The sequence below is a fragment of the Ranitomeya variabilis genome, chromosome 5, assembly GCF_051348905.1.
Source record: "Ranitomeya variabilis isolate aRanVar5 chromosome 5, aRanVar5.hap1, whole genome shotgun sequence".
In the NCBI taxonomy this organism is placed as follows: domain Eukaryota; kingdom Metazoa; phylum Chordata; class Amphibia; order Anura; family Dendrobatidae; genus Ranitomeya; species Ranitomeya variabilis.
In genome coordinates, this window is record NC_135236.1 from 447,476,547 (window position 1) to 447,504,386 (window position 27,840).

Here is a 27,840-nt window from a genome sequence, read left to right on the forward strand (position 1 = left end):
GCAAGTCGCTATTACAATATGAAGCATCAGAACGAAGCTCAGAATGACCCTCCATACACTTCCATAGTAAGAGCTACGGTACTTGCAGCTCACACATATAACAACGTGTGAGCCGGCTGTTCAGAATACCGTATTTTCCGGCATATAAGACGACTGGGCGTATAAGACGACCCCCCAACTTTTCCAGTTAAAATATAAAATCTTCTTAAAAGTCGGGGGTCTTCTTATACGCCATATGTCGTCTTATAGGGCCGGTGACTAATGTGCCTTTTGGGGGGGAGTGGTCCTGATGATGAAGAGGGGGCATCTCACAGGAAAGTGTGAGTGGAGTATCCCCCATTACCTCATTGTAGCTGCAGTGTGGGGTGCTGGGGAGCGGCGGCGGCCACCGCCCCACAGCACAGCACCCATGCGGCACAAAGAGGAGCAGCAGCTGCCGCCTCTCCCCAGCACAGAGACCCCATGCTGCAGCTACAATGAGGTAATGGGGGATATTCCACTCACACTTTCCTGTGAGACGCCCCCTCTTAATCATCGGGACCACTCCCTCCCACCCACCATATACACATTGGTGTCTGCATTCGGCGTACAAGACGGCACCCGGCGTATAAGACGACCCCCGACTTTTAAGAAGATTTTCAGGGGTTAAAAAGTAGTCTTATACGCCAGAAAATACAGTAGATATCACGTGACTGAGAAGAGCACTAGAGCGGTGCTGAGAAACAGGTTCAGGGTAAGTTCACACTAGGCGCTTTTTCATTTTTTTTTTTTCCTGCAACAAAACCGGAGTTCTTGGCAGGATAGAAGCTGCAGAAAAAAGCAGGTTTTCCTTGCGCTTTTTGCTGTGGTTTTGGAAAGCTAGATTTGTCTCTTGTGCATGCTGATAAAGTTTAGTGTTGGAAAAAAAAAGTCCTATTGTATAGAATCAGGTTTTGGCACAAAAAATGAGCAGCAAAACCGGATACCTGCATTTTTTTTTTCAGAGTTTTTCAGCACCCACTCATCTCAATGGGTGAAAAACGCTGAAAAACAACGCTGAAAGAAGTGACATGCTAAATTGTGCAAAAACCATGCAAAGAACAAAATTCTGATGACAAAAGACAAGCTACGTGCATGAGATTTCTGAAATCTCAGACTTTGCTGGTACTGTAAAACGCAGCTGAAAATTTGCACAAAAAAAAAACATTAAAAAAAAACACTGCAAAAACGCCTGGTGAGACCTTAGCTTAACCCCTTTCTGACATTGGACGTACTATCCCGTCGAGGTGGGGTGGGCCCGTATGACCACCGACGGGATAGTACGTCCAGCGCGATCGGCGGCGCTCACGGGGGGAGCGCGGCCGAGTGTCAGCTGACTATCGCAGCTGACATCCGGCACTATGTGCCAGGAGCGGTCACGGACCGCCCCCGGCACATTAATCCCCGGCACACCGCGATCAAACATGATCGCGGTGTGCCGGCGGTATAGGGAAGCATCGCGCAGGTAGGGGCTCCCTGCGGGCTTCCCTGAGACCCCCGGAGCAACGCGATGTGATCGCGTTGCTGCGAGGGTGTCCTACTTCCTTCCTCGCTGCAGGTCCCGGATCCAAGATGGCCGCGGCATCCGGGTCCTGCAGGGAGGGAGGTGGCTTACCGAGTGCCTGCTCAGAGAGCAGGCGCTGGTAAGCCTGCAGCACTGTAAGTCAGATCGGCGATCTGACAGAGTGCTATGCAAAAACGTCAACTCGTCCCGCAAAAATCAAGACCTCACATGACTCTGTGGACCAAAATATTGAAAAATTATAGGTCTCAAAATGTGGAGACGCAAAAACTTTTTTGCTATAAAAAGCGTCTTTTAGTGTGTGACGGCTGCCAATCATAAAGATCTGCTATAAAAAATGGTATAAAAGTAAATCAACCCCCCCTTCATCACCCCCTTAGTTAGGAAAAAATAATAAAATTAAAAAAAATGTATTTATTTCCATTTTCCCGTTAGGGTTAGGGCTAGGGTTAGGGCCAGGGTTAGGGCCAGGGTTAGGGCCAGGGTTAGGGCCAGGGTTAGGGTTTGGATTACATTTACGGTTGGGATTAGAGTTAGGGGTGTGTCAGGGTTAGGGGTATGGTTAGGGTTACTGTTGGGATTAGGGCTAGGGGTGTGTTTGGATTAGGGTTTCAGTTAGAATTGGGGTGTTTCCACTGTTTAGGCACATCGGGGCGCTCCAAACGCGACATGGCGTCCGATCTCAATTCCAGCCAATTCTGCATTGAAAAAGTAAAACAGTGCTCCTTCCCTTCCGAGCTTTCCCGTGCGCCCAAACAGACGTGTACCCCAACATATGGGGCATCAGAGTACTCGGGACAAATTGGACAACAACTTTTCGGGTCCAAGTTCTCTTGTTACCCTTGGGAAAATATAAATTTGGGGGGCTAAAAATCATTTTTGTGGGAAAAAAAAGGATTTTTTATTTTCACGGCTCTGCGTTGTAAACTGTAGTGAAACACTTGAGGGATCAAAGCTCTCACAACACATCTAGATAAGTTCCTTGGGAGGTCTAGTTTCCAATATGGGGTCACTTGTGGGGGGTTTCTACTGTTTGGGTACATCAGGGGCTCTGCAAATGCAACGTGACGACTGCAAACCAATCCATCTAAGTCTGCATTCCAAATGGCGCTCCTTCCCTCCCGAGCTCTGCCATGCGCCCAAACAGTGGTTCCCCCCCACATATGGGGTATCAGCGTACTCAGGACAAATTGGACAACAACTTTTGGGGTCCAATATATCCTGTTACCCCAGGGGTGGGATTCAAATTTTTAACAACAGGTCCTCTAAGTCGTGGCGGCGGGAATTTTGGCCACGCCCATTTTCAATAACCCCGCCCATACTAATAAGCCACGCCCAGTGGCACGATTCTCCAGACTCTGGGAGTCTGGAGAATAAAAAAAAACCTCTCAGGGTGATTGGCAAAAACCTGGCCATAGTATGAGAGGTAAATTAAGGAAGTGGAAAATCCCTTTAATGTCTGTTTGAAATCTCAATTTTATTGGAGGAAATAATTTGCATAGATTTTAGGACTTATTGAACATGATGTAAAAATCTGCAATAAGTTATGGATTTCTTCTCAATTCCAACCTAAGCAAAGGGACGTTACAAAAGTGAAATACAACCTGCAGTGAACACGACCATGGATAGAGTGGGAATTCATGCTGTTAGGATGGGCATGCCACAATGTAAAAGCTGCTAATAATTTCCATACATCTATTACACCCACAGAATAGGTGATAACTTGCTGACCGGGGGGGGTCCGGCCCCTGGGACTCTCACTGAACCTGAGAAGGTGGCTGTGACATGCCCCGACAGAATGGCGTGGTGGCGACCCATGCATGCCACCCCTCCACACATTGGCTATGGGACTGATGCAGAAAGCTGAATGCTGTTCTCCTGAGGACTGGCTAATAACTTGGATTGTTGAGTTTAACCCTTTAAAGTTCTGTTCACATTGATGTTCGGACACTCCATCTGACTGTTCTGTTTAAGGAACAAACAGAATAAGTGATCCGCTGTATCAGGTATGCCAGTGGAGACGAGAGAGGCCTCATTGATAGTTATGGGGTTTGTTTGGATTTGGTTTCTTAAGGACTTTTTTCTGTTCTAAAAAAACCAGACCCAATCATGATCACTGGGGCCACTCTGTCAACAATGAGCACGAAGGATGCAGCAGATCACGTATTCCATTTATTGGTCCCTAAGACAGAACAGACACCGGGAATGTCGGCGCACCATGTGATCAGAGCCTTATTATAGGAAGATGGCAGACGCCCCCGTGCATTGCAGCTTGCGGAGTGCGGGCAGTGTAGCTGCACATCACATATTACCCGAACGACAGATGATTATCATGGATGCATTGTATACACCGTATCACCAAGCACAACCATCATTAGCCTGCAGCGAGGCAAAAGCATCATCCATACGGCGGAGAACAACAACTGCAACCACCGGTATAACCAGATACGTACACTCGTCAGTCTATCTACACAACATCAATATACAGGTCCGCTAGACACCTGCACATACGGAGGTCTGTAACTGGGGGCACTGACATTTCTCCACTTCCTGTCACTAACCCCAATGAAGAAAACTACCATCAGTTTCTCCCTAGAATGGAATGGCTGCTACCAGAGAACAGTAGAGCATGAAGGCCAGATCCTGCACACAGTGTGGAGAGGAGCACAGGCAGCCATCTTAAGGTACCGTCACACTAGGCGATATCGCCAGCGATCCGTGACGTTGCAGCGTCCTGCATAGCGATATCGCTATGTTTGGCACGCAGCAGCGATCTGGATCCTGCTGGGATATCGCTGGTTGCAGGGAGAGTGGACGAACTTTCTTTCGTCGCAACTCTCCCGCTGACATCGCTGGATCGCCGTGTGTGACGCCGATCCAGCGATGTCTTCACTGGTATCCATGGTAAACATCGGGTTACTAAGCGCAGGGCCGCGCTTAGTAACCCGATATTTACCATGGATACCATGGTAAAAGTAAAAAAAAAACACTACATACTCACCGTCTGTTGTCCGTCACGTCCCCTGGAGCTTGCCGTACTGACTGTCTCAGCGCCGTCCGGCCGTAAAGCAGAGCCCAGCGGTGAACCTGCAGTAACAGCGGTTCACCGCTGGGCACCGCTGTTACGGCCGGCCGGCGCTGAGACACAGTCAGTGCGGCAAGCGCCGAGGGACATGAAGGACGACAGAAGGTGAGTATGTAGTGTTTTTTTTTTTTTTTACATGGGGACTTCGGCATCGCTGAAGACAGTTTCAGCGATGCCGAAGTCGCTTGGTCGCTGGAGAGAGCTGTCTGTGTGACAGCTCCCCAGCGACCACACAGCAACTTACCAGCGATCACGTCGCTGGTCGCGATCGCTGGTAAGTTGCTTAGTGTAACGGCACCTTTACATGATGCGGACAGTGATCGGCACAGCACAGCTGCAGGACAGGAGAGGTAACTAGTGACAGATCTGCTGCCATCACCATCATTACCAGGGGACGCTCCGCTCAGGGTCTTCTCCGCCCGGTGACAGCTGCGGCCCGAAAGGTGTGAAGCCCCCGTTCCTTGCGGTAGATCAAGGCCTCGCCGCTCGTACAGTCAGCGGCTGCATCCTCGGCAGGGTCCGGACCCCGGCCCTTGCAGGCTCCGCTGCGCAGCTGTTGTGGGTCCAAGCACTGACGTCTGTTACGTCATCACCCGGCGCGGGCTCTGGCGCATTGGTTGGAACAGTTGGCAGCGGGAGGGGACAGAGCCGTGCGCTGCCTGCTGTAGCCATGCGACCCCGGAGCGGCAGCCCGTCACGTGCCTGCTGTCAGTTGCTATGGCCCCGGGGGCGTGGCAACCATTTTCAATTACCGGAACGCTGGCAGATAGAAATTTTAGTAAACGGCTGCCCCGTACCGGGTCGTACCGGCTGAATCCCACCCCTGTGTTACCCCTGTGAAAATACAAAACTGGGGGCTAAAAAATCATTTTTGCGAAAAAAAAAAAAAAAAGAATTTTTATTTTCACGGCTCTGCGTTATAAACTGTAGTGAAACACTTGAGGGATCAAAGCTCTCAAAACACATCTAGATAAGTTCCTTAGGGGGTCTACTTTCCAAAATGGTGTCACTTGTGGGGGGGTTTAATGTTTAGGCACATCAGGGGCTCTCCAAACGCGACATGGCGTCCCATCTTAATTCCAGTCAATTTTGCATTGAAAAGTCAAATGGCGCTCCTTCCCTTCCGAGCTCTGCCATGCGCCCAAACAGTGGTTTACCCCCACATATGGGGTATCGGCGTACTCAGGACAAATTGCACAACAACTTTTGTTGTCTAATTTCTTCTCTTACCCTTGGGAAAATAAAAAAATGGGGGCAAAAAGATAATTTTTGTGAAAAAATATGATTTTTTATTTTTACGGCTCTGCATTATAAACTTCTGTGAAGCACTTGTTGGGTCAAAGTGCTCACCACACATCTAGATAAGTTCCTTAAGGGGTCTACTTTCCAAAATGGTGTCACTTGTGGGGGGTTTCAATGTTTAGGCACATCAGGGGCTCTCCAAATGCAACATGGCGTCCCATCTTAATTCCAGTCAATTTTGCATTGAAAAGTCAAATGGCGCTCCTTCCCTTCCGACCTCTGCTATGCGCCCAAACAGTGGTTTACTCCCACATATGGGGTATCGGCGTACTCAGGACAAATTGCACAACAACTTTTGGGGTCCAATTTCTTCTCTTACCCTTGGGAAAATAAAAAATTAGGGGCGAAAATATAATTTTTGTGAAAAAATATGATTTTTTATTTTTACGGCTCTGCATTATAAACTTCTGTGAAGCACTTAGTGGGTCAAAGTGCTCACCACACATCTAGATGAGTTCCTTAGAGGGTCTACTTTCCAAAATGGTGTCACTTGTGGGGGGTTTCAATGTTTAGGCACATCAGGGGCTCTCCAAACGCAACATGGCGTTCCATCTCAATTCCAGTCAATTTTGCATTGAAAAGTCAAATGGCGCTCCTTCCCTTCCGAGCTCTGCGGTGCGCCCAAACGGTGGTTTACCCCCACATATGGGGTATCAGCGTACTCAGCACAAATTGTACAACAACTTTTGGGGTCCATTTTCTCCTGTTACCGTTGGTAAAATAAAACAAATTGGAGCCGAAATAAATTTTGTGTAAAAAAAATGTAAATGTTAATTTTTATTTAAACATTCCAAAAATTCCTGTGAAACACCTGAAGGGCTAATACATTTCTTGAATGTGGTTTTGAGCACCTTGAGGGGTGCAGTTTTTAGAATGGTGTCACACTTGGGTATTTTCTGTCATATAGACCCCTCAAAATGACTTCAAATGAGATGTGGTCCCTAAAAAAAACGGTGTTGTAAAAATGAGAAATTGCTGGTCAACTTATAACCCTTATAACTCCCTAACAAAAAAAATTTAGGTTCCTAAATTGTGCTGATGTAAAGTAGACATGTGGGAAATGTTACCTATTAAGTATTTTGTGTGACATATGTCTGTGATTTAAGGGCATAAAAATTCAAAGTTGGAAAATTGCGAAATTTTCAAAATTTTAACCAAATTTCCGTTTTTTTCACAAATAAACACAAGTTATATCGAAGAAATTTTACCACTATCATGAAGTACAATATGTCACGAGAAAACAGTGTCAGAATCGCCAAGATCCGTTGAAGCGTTCCAGAGTTATAACCTCATAAAGGGACAGTGGTCAGAATTGTAAAAATTGGCCCGGTCATTAACGTGCAAACCACCCTTGGGGGTGAAGGGGTAAAGAGAGCAATTGGCGAGTATATCAATACACTTAGGGTATGTGGACACGTTCCGGATAATATGCGTATTTTTTCGGCTGTTTCCCACGGCAAAAACGCATAGAAAACACATACATTAAGCAGCCCATCATTTTGAATGTATTCCGCAATATTTGTGCACATGTTGCATTTTTTTCCACGGTAAAAACGCATCGCGGAAAAATAAGCAGCATGTTCATTAATTTTGCGGATTTATCACGGATTTCCCACTATTTAATGCATTGGGAAGCTTCGGAAAAAAAACACGAAAAATCAGGAAGAAAAACCCATTCGGATTTTATGCAGAAAATCTCCGGTTTTGTTCCGGAAATTTCTGCATAAATTTCTGATATTTTTCCATAAACAAACACAAAACATATCAACCTAAATTCACCATTATCATAAAGTATAATGTGTCACAAAAAAAATCTCAAAATCACTGGGATTTGTTGAAGCGTTCCCGAGTTATTACCACATAACATGACACTGGTCAGATTTAAAAAATTTGGCTCTGTCACTAAGGGCTTAAAGTTTTTTTGTTTTTTTTTAACTTTATTATTTTCTCTGAAAAAAGCACTATGAAGTTGACTGACAGCAGTAAAGCCTCATTCAGACATCAACACATCTGAATGAGGACTTCCACTGACTGAGCAGAGATGAGTCAGTGTTCAGAGCGGGGTTATTTCACTTCTGTGAGCTCAACACTGCTTTGGTTAAAGCAAGTCGGGCAGTCTGGTATTGTCCTACTTATGCGAGGCTACCAACCTGGAAGAAGTCACCCCCACAGTACTACTCAGAGAAGATTGGTAGAAGTAACGTCATCCAGTGGTGAGAACAGCTTACTGGCCTGGCATAAGCTGGACAAAGCCAGGCTGCCAACCTTGCTCACCGTCGCTGCCCTCAACCTCCTGTCAGCTCTTGCCATTGAACACTGTAGCACTGGGCCATACATTGGGCAGCCATAAGTATAGTAGATGCAACCATAGTCTCCTATGCTCTGTGTCTGCCATATTCGTGGTGTCGTGCTGAGACACATACCAGCAAATAAAAATAGCAGCCCCCCAGTGGCTGCAGAAATTAAATTAAAAAATAAACATTAAAAATATTACATTTTATTATCGTTTTAAAAATAAATGCTAATATAGTTAATAATTAATAAGAAAAAAATAAAAATCGTGACACATTCACCTTAAGGTCACAAAGCAAGACAATATTTTGGTCAATGTATCAAAATTTGCACACAAACACCAGGAGCAGAATCAAAACACAGAAGTGGTGCTAGTAAAGTTTCCATTATAGATTTGCTTTGTTTTTGTTCCACTCCTGGTTTTAACTTACAAATACTAATGCAAAACCCTCACTAACATACTGCCATCTGGGGGTGAATGTAGGATCTTACAGTCAGTGTCTGTTGCTAAGCAGTGGACAGAATATATAATTAGGCGACTGCCCAACAAAGATGACAAGTCACAGAGCTCAAGGAATGTTCGTCTTGATACATACATAATACAGGAGGACTGGATCCTGTACTCACTTCAGATTTGCCCATAATGGCCAGGATAAGCAGTGATTCTTTGAGACGTATATTACATTTTTTTGCAATTTTGCCCATCTCAGTGATCTGTATGTATATTTCTTTCATTCTAGATAGAGAAGCAGGAGGGCACCGCATATCAATTCAAACAGGAGAGTTCACCATGGGTTTGCAGAAAGACATTACAAAACCAAGAAAAGATCATGCCCATACAGATGGGAACACCTCACAATATGTATAAAAAATGCAATGCTTTATTGGTAGAAAATAACACACAGCACAAAGACCATTAAAAACATTAAAAGTACAAAGAAGATACCTATACAAAGACCATGCCCAATTATGGGAGCAAGGATGACTCACACCAAAAATCCCCAAAAAATATCTAAGTACAAATGACGCATTTAATATGCAATAAATATATTTAAAAAATGGCTCCCAAAATGTTCAATTTTAGTATAAATAAGTCTGCATCACAATGGGCAGCTTGTACACCAAATCACAGTACCATATGAGTTTAACCCCTTCACCCCCAAGGGTGGTTTGCACGTTAATGACCGGGCCAATTTTTACAATTCTGACCACTGTCCCTTTATGAGGCTATAACTCTGGAACGCTTTGACGGATCTTGGCGATTCTGACATTGTTTTCTCGTGACATATTGTACTTCATGTTAGTGGTAAAATTTATTCGATATAACTTGCGTTTATTTGTGAAAAAAATGGAAATTTGGCGAAAATTTTGAAAATTTTGCAATTTTCCAACTTTGAATTTTTATGCCCTTAAATCACAGACATATGTCACGCAAAATACTTAATAAGTAACATTTCCCACATGTCTACTTTACATCAGTACAATTTTGGAACCAAAATTTTTTTTTGTGACGGAGTTATAAGGGTTAAAAGTTGACCAGCAATTTCTCATTTTTACAACACCATTTTTTTTTTAGGGACCACATCTCATTTGAAGTCATTTTGAGGGGTCTATATGATAGAAAATACTCAAGTGTGACACCATTCTAAAAACTGCACCCCTCAAGGTGCTCAAAACCACATTCAAGACGTTTATTAACCCTTCAGGTGTTTCACAGGAATTTTTGGAATGTTTAAATAAAAATGAACATTTAACTTTTTTTCACACAAAATTTCTTTCAGCTCCAATTTGTTTTATTTTACCAAGGGTAACAGGAGAAAATGGACCCCCAAAGTTGTTGTACAATTTGTCCTGAGTACGCTGATACCCCATATGTGGGGGTAAACCACTGTTTGGGCGTATGGCAGAGCTCGGAAGGAAAGGAGCGCCATTTGACTTTTCAATGCAAAATTGACTGGAATTGAGATGGGACGCCATGTTGCGTTTGGAGAGCCCCTGATGTGCCTAAACACTGAAACCCCCTACAAGTGACACCATTTTGGAAAGTAGACCCCCTAAGGAACTTATCTTGATGTGTGGTGAGCACTTTGACCCACCAAGTGCTTCACAGAAGTTTATAATGCAGAGCCGTAAAAATAAAAAATCATATTTTTTCACAAAAATGATCTTTTCGCCCCCAATTTTTTATTTTCCCAAGGGTAAGAGAAGAAATTGGACCCCAAAAAATGTTGTGCAATTTGTCCTGAGTACGATGATACCCCATATGTGGGTGTAAACCATTGTTTGGGCGCATGGCAGAGCTTGGAAGGGAAGGAGCGCCATTTGACTTTTCAATGCAAAATTGACTGGAATTGAGATGGGACGCCATGTTGCGTTTGGAGAGCCCCTGATGTGCCTAAACATTGAAACTCCCTACAAGTGACACCATTTTGGAAAGTAGACCCCCTAAGGAACTTATCTAGATGTGTTTTGAGAGCTTTGAACCCCCAAGTGTTTCACTACAGATTATAACGCAGAGCAGTGAAAATATTTTTTTTTTTCTCTCAAAAATGATTTTTTAGCCCCCAGCTTTGTATTTTTACAAGGGTAACAGAATAAATTGGACCCCAAAATTTGTTTTCCAATTTGTCCTGAGTACGCTGATACCCCATATGTGGGGGGTAACCACTGTTTGGGCGCATGACAGAGCTCGGAAGGGAAGGAGCGCCATTTGGAATGCAGCCTTAAATGGATTGGTCTGCAGGCGTCACGTTGCATTTGCAGAGCCCCTGATGTACCCAAACAGTACAAACCCCCCACAAGTGACCCCATATTGGAAACTAGACCTCCCAAGGAACTTATCTAGATGTGTTTTGAGAAATTTGAACCCCCAAGTGTTTCACTAAAGTTTATAGCGCAAAGCCGTGAAAATAAAAATTCTTTTTTTTTTTCACAAAAATGATTTTTTAGCCCCCAGTTTCGTATTTTCACAAGGGTAACAGGATAAATTAGACCCCAAAAGTTGTTGTCCAATTTGTCCTGAGTACGCTGATACCCCATATGTGGGGGGGAACCACTGTTTGGGTGCATGACAGAGCTCAGAAGGGAAGGAGCGCCATTTGGAATGCAGCCTTAAATGGATTGGTCTGCAGGCGTCACGTTGCATTTGCAGAGCCCCTGATGTACCCAAACAGTACAAACCCCCCACAAGTGACCCCATATTGGAAACTAGACCTCCCAAGGAACTTATCTAGATGTGTTGTGAGAACTTTGAACCCCCAAGTGTTTCACTACAGTTTATAACGCAGAGCCGTGAAAATAAAACATCTTTTTTTCCCACAAAAATGATTTTTAGCCCCCCAAATTTTTATTTTCCTAAGGATAACAAGAGAACTTGGACCCCAGAAGTTGTTGTTCAATTTGTCCCGAGTACGCTGATAACACATATGTTGGGGTAAACCCCTTTTTGGGCGCACGGGAGAGCTCGGAAGGGAAGGAGCACTGTTTTACTTTTTCAACGCAGAATTGGCTGGAATTGAGATTGGACGCCATGTCGCGCTTGGAGAGCCCCTGATGTGCCTGGACAGTGAAAACTCCCCAATTCTACCTGAAACCCTAACCCAAACACACCCCTAACCCTAATCCCAACGGTAACCCTAACCACACCCCTAGCCCTGACACACCCATAATTCTAATCCCAACCCTAATCCAAACGTAAATGTAATCCAAACCCTAACCCTAACTTTAGCCCCAACCCTAACTTTAGCCCCAACCCTAACTTTAGCCCCAACCCTAGCCCTAACCCTAACCCTAAACGTGACTGAAATACATGGCACTGAAATACGTGGCACTGAAATACGTGATACGTGGCACTTAAATACGTGGCACTGAAATACGTGATACGTGGCACTGAAATACGTGGCACTGAAATACGTGGCACTGAAATACGTGGCACTGAAATACGTGGCACTGAAATACGTGGCACTTAAATATGTGATACGTGGCACTGAAATACGTGGCACTGAAATACGTGGCACTTAAATACGTGGCACTTAAATACGTGGCACTTAAATACGTGGCACTTAAATACGTGGCACTTAAATACGTGGCACTTAAATACGTGGCACTTAAATACGTGGCACTTAAATACGTGGCACTTAAATACGTGGCACTGAAATACGTGGCACTGAAATACGTGGCACTGAAATACGTGGCACTTAAATACGTGGCACTTAAATACGTGGCACTGAAATACGTGGCACTGAAATACGTGGCACTGAAATACGTGGCACTGAAATACGTGGCACTGAAATACGTGGCACTGAAATACGTGGCACTGAAATACGTGATACGTGGCACTGAAATACATGGCACTGAAATACGTGGCACTGAAATACGTGGCACTGAAATACGTGGCACTATGACTGTCAGAAAATGTTCATTAAACGGTTAGGGGTGAGGTTAGGGGTAGAGTTAGGGTTAGGGTTTGGATCCCTTTATCACCTTGATGGTGGTGGGTGGCTTTTCAGTGTGTTTTCTGTTTTTTTTTCGATAAAAATGCATGCGTTTTTAACGCAAACAAACGCATGTGCTTAAAAACGCAAGAAAATACTGCAGGTTGTATTTCGGAAAATGAACGCATGCAGAAAAAAACCGCATGCGTTTGAAAACGCGACCAAACGCATACAAAAAAACCGCATGCGTTTTCAATGTTAAATATAGGGAAAAAACGCATGCGGTTTTTTGTGCAAAAAACGCTACAGACAAAAACGCAAGTGTGAAACCAGCGACGCTTTTTATAGCAAAAAAGTTTTTGCGTCTCCACATTTTGAGACCTATAATTTTTCCACATTTTGCTCCACAGAGTCATGTGAGGTCTTGTTTTTTGCGGGACGAGTTGACGTTTTTATTGGTAACATTTTCGGACACGTGACCGTTTTTGATCACTTTTTATTCCGATTTTTGTGAGGCAGAATGACCAAAAACCTGCTATTCATGAATTTCTTTTGGGAGAGGCGTTTATACCGTTCCGCGTTTGGTAAAATTGATAAAGCAGTTTTATTCTTCGGGTCAGTACGATTACAGCGATATCTCATTTATATCATTTTTTTATGTTTTGGCGCTTTTATACGATAAAAACTATTTTATAGAAAAAATAATTATTTTGGTATCGCTTTATTCTCAGGACTATAACTTTTTTATTTTTTTGCTGATGATGCTGTATGGCGGCTTGTTTTTTGCGGGACAAGATGACGTTTTCAGCGGTACCATGGATATTTATATCAGTCTTTTTGATCGCGTGTTATTCCACTTTTTGTTCGGCGGTATGGTAATAAAGCGTTGTTTTTTGCCTCGTTTTTTTTTTTTTTTTTTCTTACGGTGTTTACTGAAGGGGTTAACTAGTGGGGCAGTTTTATAGGTTGGGTCGTTACGGACGCGGCGATACTAAATATGTGTACTTTTATTGTTTTGTTTTTTTTATTTAGATAAAGAAATGTATTTATGGGAATAATATATATATTTTTTTTTTATTATTTATTTAGGAATTTTTTTTTTTTTTTTTTTTTTTTTTACACATGTGGAAAAATTTTTTTTTTACTTTTTTACTTTGTCCCAGGGGGGGACATCACAGATCATTGATCTGGCAGTGTGCACAGCACTCTGCCAGATCTGCGATCTGCTGTGCAGGGCTGCAGGCTTACCAAGTGTCTGCTCTGAGCAGACACTCGGTAAGCCACCTCCTTCCCTGCAGGACCCGGATGCCGCGGCCATCTTGGATCCGGGACCTGCAGCCAGGAAGGAGGTAGGAGACCCTCGCAGCAACGCGATCACATCGCGTTGCTCCGGGGGTCTCAGGGAAGCCTGCAGGGAGCCCCCTCCCTGCGCGATGCTTCCTTATACCGCCGGTACACTGCGATCATGTTTGATCGCGGTGTGCCGGGGGTTAATGTGCCGGGGGCGGTCCGTGACCGCTCCTGGCACATAGTGCCGGATGTCAGCTGCGATAGGCAGCTGACACCTGGCCGCGATCGGCCGCGCTCCCGTGAGCGCGGCCGATCGCGTATGACGTACTATCCCGTCGGCGGTCATACGGGCCCACCCCACCTCGACGGGATAGTACGTCAGATGTCAGGAAGGGGTTAAAGAGATCCTATTTGTATACTAGCAGAAAATTGCAATGAAAGAATAAAGAAGCAAATAAATGAAGAGGGCTGAAGCGAAAAGATGCCCAGTCCTTACGCTAGTATATCCTAACTTCCATGGTCCAGAGGTTTAGAAGCGAAGCCAACATTGATAATAGGGGACAAGAGGTGTGGGACAGGATCCCAAGCGTATCGCCGCAGAAGGAGCGGCTTCCTCAGGGAAGGATCGCAACCTATTTATACTAAAATTGATCATTTTGGGAGCCATTTTTTAAATATATTTTTTGCTTATTTATTCCATATTATATACCTCATTTGTACTGAGATATTTTGGGGGGATTTTTGTTGTGAGTCATCCTTGCCCCCATAATAGGGCATGGTCTTTGTATAGGTATCTTCTCTGTACTTTTAATGTTTTTAATGTTCTTTGTGCTGTGTGTCATTTTCTACCAATAAAGCATTGAATTTTTTATACATATTGTGAGGTGTTCCCATCTGTATGGGCATGATCTTTTCTTGGTTTTGTAATATATTTCTTTCATTGTAACTAAACATATCATTGCATATGTCTGCATTGTATATTTTCTAATGTATGTAGAACACGGGACGTGATTAGAACCTTAGCAGCACATTTATAAAGCTAGCAATGCAATTTGCTTTTTTTTTTTTTTTAAATAATTCATACAGTTATTTGGGCCTCGCTTTTAAGGTTCAGTAACATTTAGGGGGCAAAAAATCTTGAATCTTACCAATTAATAAACCTAGGGAACATAACATAGTGGAAATATAGTACAAGATACCACGTAGCAAAGTATTAGCCACGCTATATGCACATATAGCAAAAAAGCCCAAATACTCGTCGGCTCCTATTTGTGAATACTGTATAGTAGCTGACCCGTGCACCCAAATTCTAACTTTCTACTAATAAGCAATTGGCAAAAGACAAGAAACAGGCAGCTACGCCAAGATTTCAGAGTAGACCTACGAAACCCAGACTGTGTACGCTGCTGTAGTCACTACAGATTCACGTGTGGAGTCAATCTAGGACAGCCAATAGGAAGGCAGCCTGAGCAGCGAGAGCTCCTGGAGCCAGTAACACAAGCCATGTGTAGGATGCGTGTGATGACAGCCTGAGTATACACATCGCCTCTCTCAGCTAGAAGGACGCTACATACAGACTACCCGAAGCTCGTACAACAGATCATGAAGGCAAAGCCTAAACATATCACAAAGTGACAAAGTACTGGGCAAAACTAAAAGCAAAAAAAGACAATACTATCATATAGCAAAGCAATCAACATGCCTAGCACTCTGTAAATATGGAGTTAGAAGACCAGCAGTATTCCAAAACTAACATGTCACAGTGCTCTATCATGGTAAGATAAGGAAAACTAACCTGTGTAACAGTAAAAGTAATATGACTGAATCCAAGTACTAGAGAGCCAAAATGTCCAGCACAAACTACGTTAAGTTGGAAGTGATCTCCCTAAACCAGAAGATTGCTCTATAGGCAGGACAAATGTTATGTGATGCTTTGATGCAACTGTGTTCTCAAATCAGTTTAGAGGTAGAAGGCTGAAATCTGGCTGCTATAGGCCACAAGGTCAGGCAATATTTTCTCTCAGATGGTTTTAGTAATAAAAATCAAAAAATTAACAGAAAAAAAGTGTATATGTTATATGCGTATAATTAAAAGGGTCTGTCAGCACAGAATGAGGGTACTTTCCCACGACCTGGAAGTAGCAGTTCTTTGGATGCAGGGTATTTTCGCTGCGTCCAAAACGCCAAGTTCTAATCAAATCTGCTTGTGTTCAGTGACCCTCACGGATTTACCGCTTCCAAATACATTCTACTGTTGACATTTCTCTTGTGGAGACTAGCATCTCTGCAAGACAAGTTGACATGCTGCGGCTCGTAAACCCGAGCCGCATGTCAGTCTCCGCGGGCGATCAGCAGGTGCACATACACGCACAGTGGACATGGGAATTCTAGATATCTCCTCTACTATGCTGTAACATCTGCACACTGCAGTTTTGACGCTGCATAAATACGGAGCGTTAAAACCACAGCAATTCCTGACCGTGGGCACATACCCTGACTGTTCAAACTAAGTCCTGCTGAACGGTGAACAAAGGTGGGGCCAATCATTTATACATACCCTTCCACCGGCTTGTCCTGCCTCAATCTCCAGCACCTCACCCCCTCTTCCATGATTGACAGCTCTAGCTTCAGAGCCAGAGAAGGACGGAGATATAGGGAAAACAAACAGATGGGAGGGTTTATTTGAGTCACTGGCCACGCCATAATGCACTAAGCACCTGTACTCGCTTCTGTTTGAACAGTCATTCTGTCCTGACAGAGTCACTTTAAAACCAAGTACAGGCGCTTGGAGCTACACGGCGGGGCCAGTCACTTAAATTCACCTTCCCACTTGCTTGGTTTTTCATCTATCTCCTCCCTTCTCTACCTCTATGGAGCCAGGGCTGTCAACTAAAGAAGAGTTGGGGCGGAGATTGAGGGAAAGGTGTATATAAACGATTGGCCCCGCTGTGCAGCTCTGAGACGTAGTTTGAACAGTCATTCTGTACTTACAGATTCCCTTTGAAGGGGTCGCCAGGCACTCTAATTTGACTAAAGATTCATGACACCATGTGGTATGCCCACAGGCACGCTTCACCAGTATTCTGCATGCATGTGATTGCTTACCTGCAGTCACGTGCCAACAACACACGGCCAATTTCTGTCAATAGAAGTGAATTGAGAGTACTCAGGGGGGTCTCATCAGAACATGGCTCCAAGTATGCAAATCGCATACATGCTATCATGAGACCACCTGCTCGCAACGGGAAGACCAGGGAATCGTGCCATTGTGCACACCACACAGTTACAATTTGGCAGTCTCCAGTCACATAGCGACTGCCTTTAGACACTTGCCCAAGCCTGGACAACCCCTTTAAGATATTCATAAGGCTGCCTATGTTAGCCAGTAGAATGAAACTCTCAAAAATTACACATTGTTGCACTTTTGTCATTATGAAATGCTTCTTCAGCATCCAGCACAGGTAGCCAAGTACAAAATGCAGCATTTCTTTCTGCCGATTATTATCCAATAACAAAACAGAGGGGTAGAAGGAAAAGTCAGCTCACCACATGAAGCAGCACCTTGGTTGTATGTAGATCATCGCACGGAACCGTCCTAGTCTGGGATGTGGAAATTCAACAGGCAGAAAAAAAAAAGAAAAACTTGTCCTCCAGAGATGATTGGTTCAGTTAAAACCATAAAAAATATTTATTTATATATTGTTAAAATGAAAAAAATACACTGGTCACCATAGAAATCCAGGGTACATAACTGAGGCTTTTTAGCTACAAGCCTAAGGGCTTGTTCACACTATCCTTTTTTTCCTGCGGATTTTTCAGGTCCTGATTTGGAAATCCCACAGTGCAAAAAAGCAGTGGATTTCCCTGCGGTTTTTTGTGCGGTTTCTTCTGCGGATTCCACTGCGGTTTTCCAACTGCACTTTCCTATTGGTGCAGGTGGAAAACAGTTGCGGAATCCGCAGAAAGAAGTGACATGCTACTTCTTTTTTTCCGCAGAAAATCAGTGCGGATTTTCCAGCGGAAAAAAGCAAAGTGGGAACAGCGGATTTGGTTTTCCATAGGGTAACATTGTACTGTACCCTGCATGGAAAACGTCTGCGGATCCGCAGCAAAAACCGCAGCGTGTGAACATAGCCTTAAAGGGACACTGTCACCTGAATTTGGAGGGAACAATCTTTAGCCATAGGGGCGGGGTTTTCGGGTGTTTGATTCACCCTTTCCTTACCCGCTGGCTGCATGCTGGCTGCAATATGGGATTGAAGTTCATTCTCTGTCCTCCGTAGTACATGCCTGCACAAGGCAATCTTGCCTTGCGCAGGCGTGTACTATGGAGAACAGAGAATGAACTTCAATCCCATATTGCAGCCAGCAGGTAAGGAAAGGGTGAATCAAACACCCGAAACCCCCGCCCCTATGGCTAAAGACTGTTCCCTCCAAATTCAGGTGACAGTGTCCCTTTAATCACCATTATCTAAATAAAGATGGTTTTTGCTTATTTACCTGAACCAAGCATTGCTGGAGGACAATTTTCTCTTTTCTTCCGCCTGTTGCTTATTATCCAATGGGTCACGATTTTTAATACAAAGAATGAATTTAGTCCATACCCACAGGCATTTCCCTTCTGCTTGTAAACATTTCCTTACAGTTTTTATGGAACGGATGGTGAGGCGAGAGGAAAAGCCCAAATGCTGCAAAAACAAGTGATGCCTTCTGACCACAGCCTGATTACTGACCTGTGACACCAACCAGCAATTCCATAAGAAGTGAATATTGTGCCACGGCCACACCAACAGCTAAAGAACCAGAGAGGACAACCCAGAAGGAGACATTTCCCAAAGCGGCAGACATATCAACGCCAATATGTGATCAAAATGTACAAAAAACAACGCACAAATCATCGGCAGCACAAACGGAGAAGTCCAAAGGCAAATGCATGAGGTAACGGGGGCCGATAGCCCACTGGGCACATACTGTACCTGGGGCTGGCCAGCACACAACTCACCGCAAGTAATACTGTTTGAGAGCAAAGGCAGCATTGGCGCAGGCCCGGGGGAAGCCGAACTCCTCTGCGATTTCTCCCCACTGGTTCTTCTCCGAGATCTAGGACATGAAGCAGAGCACAGCTGTGACAGAGGGCGGGGCCGCAGCGCAGTGTGTGAGCGCACCGGCAGGGGGCGGGCGGAGGCCGGGCGGCCCTCCCCCAGCCGAGCCGCCCCTCCCCCAGCCGAGCCGCCCCTCCCCCAGCCGAGGCGCCGGGCTCTGGGGACGATTAGCGATGTGGAACGCTTTGCCCGCTAATTTTGACTTGCGCGTAAAGTAGTGAGTGAGGGAAGCTGCACACATGGAGCCGCGGCCGGCCGAGGGCCAACTGGCATGTACGCCGCGGCCTGGATTTCCTGCTAGGCCCACAAGTGCCTCCTCATACAGCTGGCCTGGAGCCCCGGGGACGCTGCCACTACCAGCTCCACCGACCCACGGGGCTGACATAGGCACAATTACGGGAAACCGCCCTGATAACACTGCAGTCATGTGTTACCTCTCCAGAAACAGTCATATCAGCTGGGCAGGGGTAAACATCAGCTGGGCCCATGTATACAGCATAGAAATGGGTATATATATCAGCTGGGCACATGTATACAGCATAGAAATGGGTATATATATCAGCTGGGCCCATGTATACAGCATAGAAATGGGTATATATATCAGCTGGGCCCATGTATACAGCATAGAAATGGGTATATACATCAGCTGGGCCCATGTATACAGCATAGAAATGGGTATATATATCAGCTGGGCCCATGTATACAGCATAGAAATGGGTATATATATCAGCTGGGCCCATGTATACAGCATAGAAATGGGTATATATATCAGCTGGGCCCATGTATACAGCATAGAAATGGGTATATATATCAGCTGGGCCCATGTATACAGCATAGAAATGGGTATATATATCAGCTGGGCCCATGTATACAGCATAGAAATGGGTATATATATCAGCTGGGCCCATGTATACAGCATAGAAATGGGTATATATATCAGCTGGGCACATGTATACAGCATAGAAATGGGTATATATATCAGCTGGGCTCATGTATACAGCATAGAAATGGGTATATATATATCAGCTGGGCACATGTATACAGCATAGAAATGGGTATATATCTCAGCTGGGCCCATGTATACAGCATAGAAATGGGTATATACATCAGCTGGGCACATGTATACAGCATAGAAATGGGTATATATATCAGCTGGGCCCATGTATACAGCATAGAAATGGGTATATACATCAGCTGGGCACATGTATACAGCATAGAAATGGGTATATATATATCAGCTGGGCACATGTATACAGCATAGAAATGGGTATATATATCAGCTGGGCTCATGTATACAGCATAGAAATGGGTATATATATCAGCTGGGCTCATGTATACAGCATAGAAATGGGTATATATATCAGCTGGGCTCATGTATACAGCATAGAAATGGGTATATACATCAGCTGGGCACATGTATACAGCATAGAAATGGGTATATATATATCAGCTGGGCACATGTATACAGCATAGAAATGGGTATATATCTCAGCTGGGCCCATGTATACAGCATAGAAATGGGTATATATATCAGCTGGGCACATGTATACAGCATAGAAATGGGTATATACATCAGCTGGGCCCATGTATACAGCATAGAAATGGGTATATACATCAGCTGGGCACATGTATACAGCATAGAAATGGGTATATACATCAGCTGGGCCCATGCATACAGCATAGAAATGGGTATATATCAGCTAGGCACATGTATACGGCATAGAAATGGGTATATACATCAGCTGGGCACATGTACAGCATAGAAATGGGTATATACATCAGCTGGGCATGGGTATACAGCATAGAAATGGGTATATACATCAGCTGGGCCCATGTATACAGCATAGAAATGGGTATATATCTCAGCTGGGCCCATGCATACAGCATAGAAATGGGTATATACATCAGCTGGGCCCATGCATACAGCATAGAAATGGGTATATATATCAGCTGGGCACATGTACAGCATAGAAATGGGTATATACATCAGCTGGGCATGGGTATACAGCATAGAAATGGGTATAGACATCAGCTGGGCACATGTATACAGCATAGAAATGGGTATATATCAGCTGGGCACATGTATACAGCATAGAAATGGGTATATACATCAGCTGGGCACATGTATACAGCATAGAAATGGGTATATATCAACTGGGCATGGGTCTACATCAGCTGGGCACCTGTATACAGCATAGAAATGGGTATATATCAACTGGGCATGGGTATACATCAGCTGGGCACATGTATACAGCATAGAAATGGGTATATATCAGCTGGGCATTGGTCTACATCAGCTGGGCACCTGTATACAGCATAGAAATAGGTATATATCAGCTGGGCCCATGTATACAGCATAGAAATGGGTATCTACATCAGCTGGGCACATGTATACAGCATAGAAATGGGTATATATCAGCTGGGCACTGGTGTATATTATATATATATCAGCTGGGTATGGGTATATATCAGCTAGGCATGGGGGTGTATATATATGCACACACACACACCAGCTGGGAACGTGTAGACAGCATAGAAATGGGTATATATCAGCTGGGCACATGTATACAGCATAGAAATGGGTATATACATCAGCTGGGCACATGTATACAGCATAGAAATGGGTATATATCAACTGGGCATGGGTCTACATCAGCTGGGCACCTGTATACAGCATAGAAATGGGTATATATCAACTGGGCATGGGTATACATCAGCTGGGCACCTGTATACAGCATAGAAATGGGTATATATCAGCTGGGCATGGGTCTACATCAGCTGGGCACCTGTATACAGCATAGAAATGGGTATATATCAGCTGGGCCCATGTATACAGCATAGAAATGGGTATCTACATCAGCTGGGCACATGTATACAGCATAGAAATGGGTATATATCAGCTGGGCACTGGTGTATATTATATATATATATATATATATCAGCTGGGTATGGGTATATATCAGCTAGGCATGGGGGTGTATATATATGCACACACACATACCAGCTGGGAACGTGTAGACAGCATAGAAATGGGTATATATCAGCTGGGCACGGGTGTATAATGTATAATTATATATATATATATATATATATATATATATATATATATACACACACACATCAGCTGGGTATATATATATCAGCTAGGCATGGGGGTGGGTGTGTGTGTATATATATATACACATACACACACACATATCCACATCAGCTGGGCACGTGTAGACAGCATAGAAATGGGTATATATATCAGCTGGGCATGTAAACATCATAGAACTGGGTATATATCATGTATATATTGACTGAACATGTATACAGACTAGAACTGGGTATATATCACATATACAGCAAAGAAATGGGTACATTAGTGTGTAGTATAAATATAATGTGTACATGTACTATATATATATATATATATATATATATATATATATATATATATATATATATATATATATATATACATACATACATACACACACACCCACTTCCATACTGTGTACATGTTCCCAACTGATAAGAGGTATGCGGTATATATCCATCTAATTAGGCATACACATATACATTTTCCAAATGGAAATGTATGTGTGTATATATAATATACACCATGCTGTGTACACATGCCCCGCTGATCTCTACATTATCTGGACGTGTGTTAATACGGAATGTTTGGTGTGTATAGGGATACACATAGCATAATCTATTGTATACAAACACACAGGTTCCTCCTAAGGATCAGATGGTGTCATGTATACTGGGCTTAGTAAAGACCAGACTGTGTGCGTTATGTATACCAACACCCTGCTGTGGCAGAAAGTCGACCCGAAAGGACCATAGACATGTGGCAGGTTCCTAATGACTGTGCGGAGGGATAGTAAGAACACATAAATAACATGTGGAGTGCATACAGAGATTCATCTTGGTTAGGATACAATATATGCCCCAGGGTCATGGGTCAGCAGACATCTGCACCACATGGAAAGTTTCCTTACCTTTGCAAAGCCTCCCAAAGTAGTGACCCTGGTGTAGAGAGTGTGCAGGTCCAGCTCTCTGCCCCCAACCGCAGGGATCTTCCGGAAGCGGGACCTGCTAAGACATGGAAAGGAGCGCAATGTGAAAGCCAGTGTATGGGCTATTCGCATTCAGTATATTCTCATTATTGCTTTACAACCTGCAATAGGTGAGGCCTAGCTTACCGGGGGTTTCCAGTATTGTAACATTTCGATAAAATATAATTGCTGTAAGAAAAAAAGGCACCCATCCCCAGCCTGGAACTAATTTCTATAAGTAGGCAATGCAGCCATGGGTGATTATTCTTTTTAGGCTCTGATCAGCTCATGCTACAGTGATACATCGGAGGCAACAGCAGTCGCAACTCTGAATACTCAGCGCTAGTGTTACAGGTACTTTTAGACCCGTGGAGTTTGATAAAGGTCATTATTTACACATTATATACTGGACCACACAAAGAATTCTTGTATCATCTACCCAAGACTGCAGGATTCTTTTCCACATGTATATTTATGGGATGGGGCCCTATCTGAGCACATATATACCTCAGGAGTAGCGGTGGACATCCCATTGGTGGTAACTGTGCAGCTGTATAGGGGCCCAAGAGGCTATGGGGCCCACTTTCACCTCGAAAGCTGCTTCTGTCAGAGACATTGACCTGCAAAGCGCCCATATACTGCTCTTGTACAGGGGCCCTCTTCTGTCTGTGTCCATCCCTGGGTATACATCAGTATTCCCCAACACGTAACTCCAAAGTACGTCACTGCAAAGCCATACAGTGGTATTTGTCGACCACAGGCCTTATTTTTTCCTCCAAGTTTTTTTTTTAACTTTAATTACATGTGCATTTTGCTGTTCCTTTCTATACAGAATGTGAAAAAACTTGCTGAATATAAAAAACATTGAAGGCCAAAGGTCACTTTTGGCCTAAACTAAGTCAATGGGAGCCTATGGTTAAAGTTGGTGTAATTGGCAGGAGTTTTCCCAGATGTGTATGCTGAATAGGTTCACAAAGCATACGCAGTGTGAACTCAGGCTTATCTATGATTCCAGTGGTCAAACTCACCATCAATTAGATCTGGCACAAGTAAACAGTGGCAAGTGCAAAAATGTCCTGGATAACACCTTACATATGGCAGTATGCCAACATTCAACTGCAAACAGCTGGTCTCAGAAAGCCTGTGTGTATTCTATTTCTATGGTAATCGGTGTGGCAGCATATACGCGTGTGTATGGACTACTAAAGCAAAGTATATACCCCCGCAAGCTGTGCGGCATCTATATACACGAGTGCCATGTTCTGAAATGTGGGCGATCCCTGCCACACAGATGAGCTGTTATTTATGGGTCAGGACCTGCATACAGGTGGAGCTGTACAGCCGGCAGTATGTGTATATACACTGTACATAGAGGGGTCACAACGTCATGTGCTCATTAACAGGAACACAACAAAGAAGCTTATATATCTCCTGTCGATAACCAGGGACAAGTTAGTGTCATGTCTGGCCTTCTCCATCCAGCTATGTGACAACACACAATGTACATTATATACCCTAAAAGACATTACAATATAAAGACGTAATTCAGAACAATATAACCCATGGCCTCCTAAGACCCAGACCAGACTATGAGTTTGGGACTTCTGGGAATTGTAGTGTATAAGATATTGGGTTAGTTTTCCAGTCAGCTGTCTCTTCTGAAATCCACGTCTATGAGGATGTATCTCATACATGATGATGAAATTATCATGATGTATGTATGAGAGTATGATGATGTATGTCATACCTGATGATCAGAGTATAATGATGTATGTCATACCTGATGATCAGAGTATGATGGAGTATGTATGAGAGTGTGATCAGAGTATGAAGATGTATGTCGTACCTGATGATAAGAGTATAATGATGTATGTCATACCTGATGATCAGAGTTTGATGATGTATGTATGAGTGTGATGATCAGAGTATGATGATGCATGTCATACATGATGAGTGTATGATGATGTATGGGAGTATGATGATGTATGGGAGTATGATGACATATGTATGAGTGTATGATGATGTATGTCGCACCTGATGATCAGAGTATGATGATGTATGTCATACATGATGAGTGTATGATGTATGTATGAGTATGATGATGTATGTATGAGAGTATGATGATGTGTGTCGCACCTGATGATCAGAGTATGATGATGTATGTATGAGAGTATGATCACGTATGTCGCACCTGATGATCAGAGTATGATGATGTGTGTCGCACCTGATGATCAGAGTATGATGATGTATGTATGAGAGTATGATGATGTATGTATGAGAGTATGATGATGTATGTATGAGAGTATGATGATGTGTGTCGCACCTGATGATCAGAGTATGATGATGTATGTATGAGAGTATGATCACGTATGTCGCACCTGATGATCAGAGTATGATGATGTGTGTCGCACCTGATGATCAGAGTATGATGATGTATCTCATATGGACGTAGCGGAGCTAAATCTCATTTTCCAGCTCTTACAAACTCATTGTAGGACACAATACACATGTAAAGTGAATCAAGTGCAGCTCAGTATTTTCCTTACACAAACTAAAATCCATACTGAATCCCACAGCAAGGTAATAGTCTACAGATGGGCGGCTACGTCACCTGTAATGTAATAAACCTGCTGGAATAATTGAGCCCTGCTGCCAGGATCACCAATGAGGAGTCAGACAGCGCCTGCTCGCTTTCAGTAGAAGAGGCCACAGGTTGTATTGATCCGGGGTTCGCACACTCTGCTGAGAGTTGTAGTTTCCCAGAAAGTTCCCAGCAGGGCAGCCCGTGGCCATAGTAAATAACATTCCGGCGTGCAGAGTTGCCCGTGTGTGACACTAGGTCACCCCCACAGTCAGGGGCCCCCTCCGTGTACACACAGGCATGCACACACAGGCATGTGCACGGTCTCCCTCCATACATACCCCCGGTTAGCTCCCCTCCCCCCGGTGATCAGTCCCGCTGCATGTGCAGCACTCTCACCCTCGGCTCTCGTGGAACTGCCGCAGCTCGTCCAGGAAAGCCTGCCCCTTCCTCCGGTGATCGGGCTCCGATTTTACCGTCGAGTTAGACATCGTGCGAGCTGGCTGCAGGAGACCGGGCAGTGTCCTCAGATAACCGATTAGTGGTGTGGAGGTGCAGGGAGCGCTAGTGACTGCGGGAGGCGAGCGGCTCCGAGGCGAGGGGTGGCGGCCTCCCGCTCCTCGGCTCTCAGGAGAGGAGGGAGCCAGCGGCCGGCCCGAGCCCGCTCATGGACCGCACAGGAGGCGCTGGCAGGAGCGGGGGAGCCGGTCCGGGGAGAGGGGGGCACACGGAAAAGTTCAGGCCGCGGCCACAGAGGGGGGCTTCACGTAGATAAGTGTTCGGCGACGGCGGAGGGTCGGCCCGCCGCTGACCGGACACCTCGGTCTCACGGTCTCCCTTCTTCAGCACGGACACCCGGCTGACTGCTGCCTGACACGGGGCATGTTTTGCCGGGCCGCTGCGGGCTCCAGGTCTCCCTTTGTGTTAACGGCTGGGCTGCGTGTGCGCTGCTGTCCGCGGCCTCCTGCGCTCTCCGCTCGGCGGCTTCTCTCTCATGTACCCGCGCTACGGCGGCTGAGCTGAGCTGCCGCGGAATCGAGCGCTCCTCACTCTGCCTCACAGACAAAAAGACCTAAGGCCGCGGCGGCCACTGCTGCTCCTGCTGCTGGTGGTGGAGAGGGGGCAAAAAGCGCAGAACAGCGACCCCTTAGCGTCGGCCGCTGGTACTACAAGCAGGGCCTGCACCTCGCACAGAGAGAGCGCGACCCCGCGTCATGCTCGCGTACGTACCGGTGAAGAGGGAGGACGTGACCGAGCACGAGGGGGAACCACTGAGGGCACACGTGAGCGCGCGTCTATCGGGGACTGTGGCGCGGTCGCGGCGGGAAACAATAGGAAGGAAAAGCAAAGCTTGTGTGCTGCCTTAGGGGAGGGGAATAAAGTGACGAAAGCGGTAGAGGACGAACCAAACTCTCACAACATGAAAGCGACCGTTGGGACCGCCAAGGGACTGTGGTGAAAGAGTCACCAAACTGTAGACGTCACGCTCCACGCTGCTGTTTGCTTTGGCTGAGAAGTGATGGCCATGTGGAGCCCGGAGCCGTGATGTCACGGTGTGGCCGAGGTTCTCCTCAGCCGTCAGTGGGCATAATATACATCCATGTCTGTGTGAGGAAGGGAGCATGGAGAACTCACAGGAAAGTGATGGCCGTTACACATTGTGAAAAACTGATGCGATGGATCCGTTTTTTCGCCGGATCCAACTAGCTGATCCGGCTAATTGAATCCTAAAAAAGCAGAGCATGCTCAGTTTAAAAAACGGAATCCATTGACGGATCCGTCGCTGTTTGTTTTTTCGACGTACACAAAAAACGTTACTATGTCCGTTGTCTCCAGCCGCCAGACAAGCAATTTTCGAAGGATGCGGCGAACGACGGATAAAACGTGAGGCCAACCGTCGCTAAGACAAGTCTATGAGAAAAAAACGAATCCGGCGGTATCAGTCTCTGGATCCGTTTTTTTCAAAATCTGACAGATTGCGACTGATAGCAAAAAACTGTTGTGTGAAAGGGGCCTTAGGTCACCACAACAAGCAAGACACAAAAAAACAGCAGATCCAATTGGTGGTCGTGTGGCGTTTACAGCGACCTACTCACTTATATCGCACTGTGATGTAGCAGCGACACCTGGAAACCTTTGGCCCGAACAGGTCACTGAGCGAAAGAAATC

General features: G+C 44.8%; 1 protein-coding gene across 4 annotated transcripts in view; it reads right to left on the reverse strand.

The window, feature by feature from the left end:
• The window catches only part of ARID2 (AT-rich interaction domain 2), a 132,506-nt gene extending 105,462 nt beyond the window's left edge, over positions 1 to 27,044 (reverse strand). Inside the window, exons 1-3 of one of the 4 annotated variants that reach the window (XM_077265400.1) lie at positions 26,071 to 27,044; positions 23,034 to 23,127; positions 18,945 to 19,042 (exon numbers count right to left, since the gene is read on the reverse strand). In XM_077265400.1, the coding sequence (XP_077121515.1) occupies positions 18,945 to 19,042; positions 23,034 to 23,127; positions 26,071 to 26,162 (284 nt within the window). In that variant the 5' untranslated portion in view covers positions 26,163 to 27,044. Of the gene's footprint in view, positions 1 to 18,944; positions 19,043 to 23,033; positions 23,131 to 26,070 lie in introns of all 4 variants that reach the window. The other 3 variants (XM_077265398.1, XM_077265397.1, XM_077265396.1) reach the window with 3 other exon arrangements.
• Between the last annotated feature and the right edge of the window lie 796 nt (positions 27,045 to 27,840).